This window comes from Kryptolebias marmoratus, unplaced genomic scaffold, assembly GCF_001649575.2.
Source record: "Kryptolebias marmoratus isolate JLee-2015 unplaced genomic scaffold, ASM164957v2 Scaffold25, whole genome shotgun sequence".
Lineage (NCBI taxonomy): Eukaryota > Metazoa > Chordata > Actinopteri > Cyprinodontiformes > Rivulidae > Kryptolebias > Kryptolebias marmoratus.
The window spans coordinates 89117-95613 of record NW_023665759.1 but is presented as its reverse complement, the minus strand read 5'-3'; the positions used below and the strand labels follow the sequence as shown (position 1 = coordinate 95613).

The 6497-nt window shown below is 39.9% G+C and overlaps 1 protein-coding gene across 1 annotated transcript in view; it reads left to right on the top strand.

Annotated features, from left to right (window-relative positions):
- LOC108251420 (NACHT, LRR and PYD domains-containing protein 12-like) overlaps nucleotides 1–6497 on the top strand; it is a 21963-nt gene that overhangs the window by 9290 nt on the left and 6176 nt on the right. The window contains exons 5-7 of the mRNA XM_037974361.1: nucleotides 9–183; nucleotides 256–469; nucleotides 6085–6258. Coding sequence (XP_037830289.1) covers nucleotides 9–183; nucleotides 256–469; nucleotides 6085–6258 — 563 coding nt within the window. The remainder of the gene's footprint in view (nucleotides 1–8; nucleotides 184–255; nucleotides 470–6084; nucleotides 6259–6497) is intronic.

Here is a 6497-nt window from a genome sequence, read left to right as displayed (position 1 = left end):
TCCATCAGAGTGCTGTGAACAAGGCCTTAAAGAGTCCAAATGGACACCTGGACTTGTTCCTCCGCTTCCTCCTGGGTCTTTCACTGCAGACCAATCAGAGTCTTCTACAAGGCCTGCTGACACAGACAGGAAGTAGCTCACAGACCAATCAGGAAACAGTCCAGTATATTAAGGAGTGTATCAGTGAGAATCTGTCTGCAGAGAAAAGCATCAATCTGTTCCACTGTCTGAATGAACTGAATGATGGTTCTCTAGTGGAGGAGATCCAACAGTCTCTGAGTTCAGGACAGTCTCTGAGTTCAGGAAGTCTCTCCACAGATAAACTGTCTCCTGCTCATTGGTCAGCTCTGGCCTTCATCTTACTGACATCAGGAAAAATTCTGCATCAGTTTGACCTGAAGAAATATTCTACCAACAATGAGGCTGTTCTGAGGCTGCTGCCAGTGGTCAAAGCCTCCAAAAATGCTCAGTAAGTACAAATATATTGAAATGTTTCTAAATCAGTAAAATTTGGATGAACTGTGTAATGTAATGACTCTAACTGGACCCACTTCTAAAGTGGATTATTGATGTTATAAAATATGACTGGATGTTACCTCTTACTTCTCCTGGTACTCTTTAAATCACCAGAAGTTTGTTTTGGTCAATAAGCATGGGATGCAGAACCGACGAGGGTGTAGAGGTTTATAAATTAGTGTTTGCTAGAAAACCAATTATAAAGTGATGACATTAAAGTTGTTTGGAGACAGCAACGATCCACTTCGGTCTTTGTTTTAATTTGGACTAGCCGTTAGCTCATCAGTCATGTTAGATGTAAACGTTTTTTCTCCAACTTGTAGCCATTAAAAAATTGTCTACAATGGGTATGATATTAATTACAGACACAGATAAATTTGTTTGTACCCTTCCCCAATAATCAAAACAGCACAACTGATGTGATTGAAGCCAAAATGTTTCAATTTTATGTCATCAGTCCCAGAAACATTGAGCTTGACAACATGCAGTTTGTCTGTCTGCTAATAACGAAGCTCTTCTGGGTTTTCTTCCATGGAGCCCAAAATGTGACCGACACTGCGATCAGAAAGTGACACACTTTGACCTTGGATTTCAACTTTCATCTTTACTTTCTCTGCTCTTTGTTCAGTGTGGTGCACACAACAATACCAAACTACTCAGTGGCTGTTTGTTCCCTTTAAATAGGATGAATGTCTGATGAAATGCTTGAAAGGTCCTGTGACACTAATTAAAGTCAAACACTTAGTTTGAAACATGACTATAATGCAGACATTAATAATCTTTTTAAAGGTGGTGTCTCACTGGGCTATAAGGAGTTGATCAGGATTCATGGAGTTTCCCAAATGTCTCAACTTCCTCATCTGAGTCACACAATCACACAGTCCTGTCCCTTGAGTTTTAAACATGTTTATAAAATTAGTGCAACTTCTTTTGTCTCATAATAGTCACAAAGTCACTGTGATTGTCTCCAACCTGTTCAGTTTATTATTTGCTGCAGGCACCTCCAATTCATTTCAAAAGTGTAGTTTGACACCTGCACAGGAGCTCTCCTTTGACAGAAAACATCTGAGGCAAATGTCCAGGACTAAAAACCATGCTGATGCTAAATAATAATTATTTAAAAACTGCTCCACATCTGCAAATCTTCATGATCACTTGGTTGTGGAACAGATATGCTGAGAAATTCAGGATTTAACGTTGTAGTTACAATTACAATTTTGGTCAAGAACAAAAAGAACAGATTCTTTAATACAATGTTAAACAAATTATTTGTGTACACTTCTTTTCTTTTCCCTTTAAACAAAAGTGTCCACCCTTATCACGTTAGGTGGTGTGTTTTCTTTTAGTCCAGATTTTTTATTGTTCCGTTCTCTTCCTTAGTTCAGTATTTGAAATCCAAGTCAGTCAGTCAAGGTTTTTGCCAAGTTCAAATGGACATGTGTTTCTTTGGATCCAGAATCTTATCTTAATCCAGCGCGATGTGAGCAGCCGACCCAGCAGTCCCAGGTCTTGGGTTGAAACCTGGAGCTCAGTGCATCCAATCCGGGCCTGTGATGATGTGCAGCTGGACGAGGTTCGGAGTTGAATGTGGTTAAAAAAATAACAACCTGCATATACGTAGAACTCAATTAACTATTAAAGTCCAAAAGTATGCAGGAGTAATAAATCCCATTTATCATAAAGAAAATTACAGTTAACTAATGGCAAGCTTGCTGAAACATATCACACTGTATGTAACCCATTATAAGTTTTGCACATAACAAAAATGCAATACAGTGAAAAACATTCTTATACTCCAATGTTACACCTTTCTCCGATTGTTTTTTTTTTCCTTGTAGGAAAAAAATTATTACGAGCAGTATTGCCTGGGACGCCATTTAGCATTAGCTTCATTTCAGGTTGCAAAAATACATCACAACACTCACTGGAGAATAATCACAGCAGAAATGGTTTTAACTGCTAGGATCAGGTCATTTATCTTCTCTTCTGTCAACCATTACCGGAATTCAGCAGAGTTTATCATAAAACATGCTTTCTTCCCTCTCAACGTGCAATAGCTGTGCACAACGTGCTACAGGCAGCTACATTTTTTTTCTTCTCCTTCTCTTACTTTTCTCTGCTGTCTAAACCAGAGTGTAAACTCACGAGCCACCTGCTGGCGGTTTCTGGTAGCAAAAGAAAATCCAAAATTTAAGTAGAACTCAATTCGTTGATTCACAAACTACAAGACAAAATCCAACAGAACAAAACATAAAAAAACAACAATAATATATACACACACACATATGGGTGTTACAGTTACAAATAGTGGTGGGTGATACTGTCAGATTTGGCATCTATCTGATATCAAGTAAGTAATGGTCAATATCACTGATACTGATACAGATTAATTTTTATTGAAGTAGATTAATATTGCTAAATCTGACTAAAGCTTTACGACCTTTAAGTGTGGGTGGGGTGGTGTGTGTGTTGGGGAGATTTATTAAAAGCAGTTTTTTGTGGGACGCTTAAGATTCAGTCAAATATACTGTTGTAAAATGAAAAGAAAATTAAACATTATTTAATGTTGTGGCCAGGTAGATCGATTGCAGAAACACGTCAAACATATCTTCTTCTTTTGGCTGTTCCCTTTTCAGGGGTCGCCTCAGTGAGTCATCCTCCTCCATCTAACTCTGTCTTCTGCAATCTCTGTCCTCATTCTAACTATGTCCATGTTCTCTTTAACTACATCCATATATCTCCTCTTTGTCTTTTTCTGGCAGCTGCATCTCTAACATCCTTCTACCAATATACCCACTGTCCCTCCTCTGCACATGTCCAAACCATCTCAGTCTGGCCTCTGACTTTATCTCCCAGTCCTTCAACCTTCGCTGGACCTCTGATGACCTCATTCCTAATCCTGTCCATCCTTGTCACTCCCAAGGAGAACCTCAACATCTTCAGCTCTGCCACTTCCAGTTCTGTCTCCTGTCTTTTTGTCAGTCCCACTGTCTCCAAACCATACAACATAGCTGCTCTCACCTGTCTGTAAACTTTTCATTTGACCTTTGCTGCCACCCTTTTGTTACAAATCACTCCTGAAACTTTTCTCTATCCACTCCATCCTTCCTGGACTCTCTTCTTCATCTCTTTACCACATTCCCGTCCTCCTAGACAGTGGACCCTAAGTACATGAAGTCCTGCACCTTTGTGACCTCTGCTCCTTGTAGCCTCACTGTTCCACCTGCCTCCCTCTCATTCACACACAGGTACTCTGTCTTCCTACGGCTGACTTTCATTCCTTGTCTTTCAAGTGCATACATCCACCTCTCCAGGTTCTCTTCCACCTGTTCCCTGTTCTTACCACAGATCACGATGTCATCTGCAAACATCATAGTCCATGAGAATTCCTGTCTGACCTCATCTGTTAGTCTGTCCATCACCAAAGCAAACAAGAAGGGGCTCAGAGCTGATCCTTGATGCACTCCCACCTCCACATTGAAGCTATCTGTCACTCCTACATCCCACCTCACCACTGTCCTGCTGTCCTCATACATGTTCTGTACCAGTCTAACATACTTCTCTGCCACTCCAGATTTTCCTCATACAACACCTTAGCTCCTCCCTCAGCACTCTGTCGTATGTTTTTTATAAAACACAATGACCAGCCCTGGGGGCTCAGCCCCCCTGTCTGTCAATCCTAGTGATGTCCCTGCTGGTTGGGATCTGTGACAAGGCTTGGCAAAACAGGACTCAGAATAGGCGGACACAGGCAACGTTTTAAGATGTTTATTTTAACAGTTAAGCTAGTAGAAAAGTTATCTCTCAGGATGGGACCCTCTGGATGTAAAGGAGGGAGACTCGTAGCAGGTAAGGCTACCGAGTGGCTTGAATGGGAGCCGATCAGGCTACTTAGCTCAGGGTCAGAGAGCGAGAACCAGAGTGGGTAGTCCAAAAAGGGGAAGCGAGGTCGAAGGCCAGTGAGCAGAGTTCAGGAAGGTATCCGTTGAGGAGTAGGCGAGAGGCGAGAGGCGAGAGGCGAGAGGCGAGAGGCGAGAGTCGTGGTACAGGCAAGGGGTCAAGATCGAGGCAGGCATGAGCTGTGAGAAAACGCTGGACATCTACTAGGATAAACCATTCAATAATCTGGCACTGAACTGCTGTGAGAGATGAGCTTATATACAGAGAAAACCAGGTGAAGCTGATGGCAGTGATTGCAGAGGCGTGGAACTAGGAGGCGTGGCAAGGCTGTGGGAAATTACTGAGACTGTGGCATGGAACTGTGGAACCATTACAATCTGATGGTGTCCTTCCACACTGGAAGCTCATGTTGATGTTCAGTGAAATCCTCTGTTGACTTTTAGTTCAGCTGAGTTGAGTTCTGCAGCTTCTGTTTCTGGGACCACAGTCCTGAGCTGTCCTCTCTCTGTGGGGGGGTCCTGCAGTCCTCCTTTGGGACTGTGTTACCTGCTGAGCTCCACTGCAGCTCATTTATCAAGAATGTTTCATTTGACTGATCTTTTCTTAAATGTTTAGAACTTTATTTACAGTCTGATTTAATGTTGCACAGCAGTGACTTCATCTGCTGATCAGAACTCCAAAGTTCTTTAAACTTTACCAGCTGTTAATATCATCATTGTGCTTATTAGTATTATTTATTAACCCATAACTCAGGTACAAAGTTATAGTTTTCTTTTATTTAGGTAATTTTAGTCACTAAAGTTGCTAAATGACAGTTCTAACTAAAGAAAGAGATCTGACTGTAAACCTGATCATTTAAAGCAGACATATAACTGTCAACAGCAACATTATTTGTGTTCCTGCATAAAGATCAGTCCCATTACTTCCAACAACATGTTCCACCCAGCTGATGTCCTGGAGGAAAAACTCCTCCAGTTCCTGATGTCTAATATCAGACCCATCAGTCTGTGGTGAGACTAACTTTTTCTGCAGTCCTGTCGTCTCCTCTGAGACAGATTCTTTGATTGTTTCAGGAAAATGATGGATCTGTTCCATGTTTGTAAATCACAGCCACTGGATGTCTCTGAAAGATCTTCTCTCCAACATTGATGATGTTTCTTGTTTTTGCTGATGGATATTTTTTGTGCTGTTGTCTTGCTGACGACTTTTGATGTCAAAACATGTCAAACGAATCATTAATTAGTTTCTGTTTGTCAGTAATTTAAAAGGTTTTTTTTTAAATTAGAAACAAAAACAAACCAATTTGTTAAAATCTTCTAAATCATTTTAGATTCAGAGCTGCAAGACAAATCACACCAAAATAACTTAGTTAAACTTCAAACATTTTTTACTCTTTTAATTTCTTAAATAAATACTTTAATTTTAACCATTTTTTGAAACATTGAAATAAATGAATATTAAAAAACAATTTATTCTTGTATTTGCTCAAAAAATTGTTTAAATTGTATTTTTTTTTTCCATTCAAACTCAAAGTTTTAACCACCATCTCTACCTGGTGTTACTTCATCATGTTACCTAAATCCAGACTGATTAGTTTTAAACTAAAAGCTCTTTTTAAGGAAATAAACAAACATGATGAAATCATTTTCTTTTTCTGTGTCCTGACAGACTCTCTGACTGTGGACTCTCAGAAACTCATTGTGAAGTGGTAGCCTCAGCTCTGAAATCCAACCCCTCCCATCTGACAGAACTGGACCTGAGCAGAAATAACCTGCAGGATTCAGGAGTGAAGATTCTGTCTGCTGGACTGGAGAGTCCAAACTGTAGACTGGAGAAGCTAAGGTGATTTAAATTACATTTATTTTCACTAAATTCAGTTTAAATTCTTTACTTCAGTTTTACCTTTAAATTGATTTTTGGGATTTATCTGAACATAAAACCAAATATATTTCAATGTTTCCAACTGTCTGTGAAGAAATCTGATCATTTGTCTCCAGAGTTCCAACCTAAAGTCCAAATGTCAGAGGGATGTTGTTCTCAGTTTGTGTAACTTTGGAAGAAGCAGACAGAATTAGTGTCAG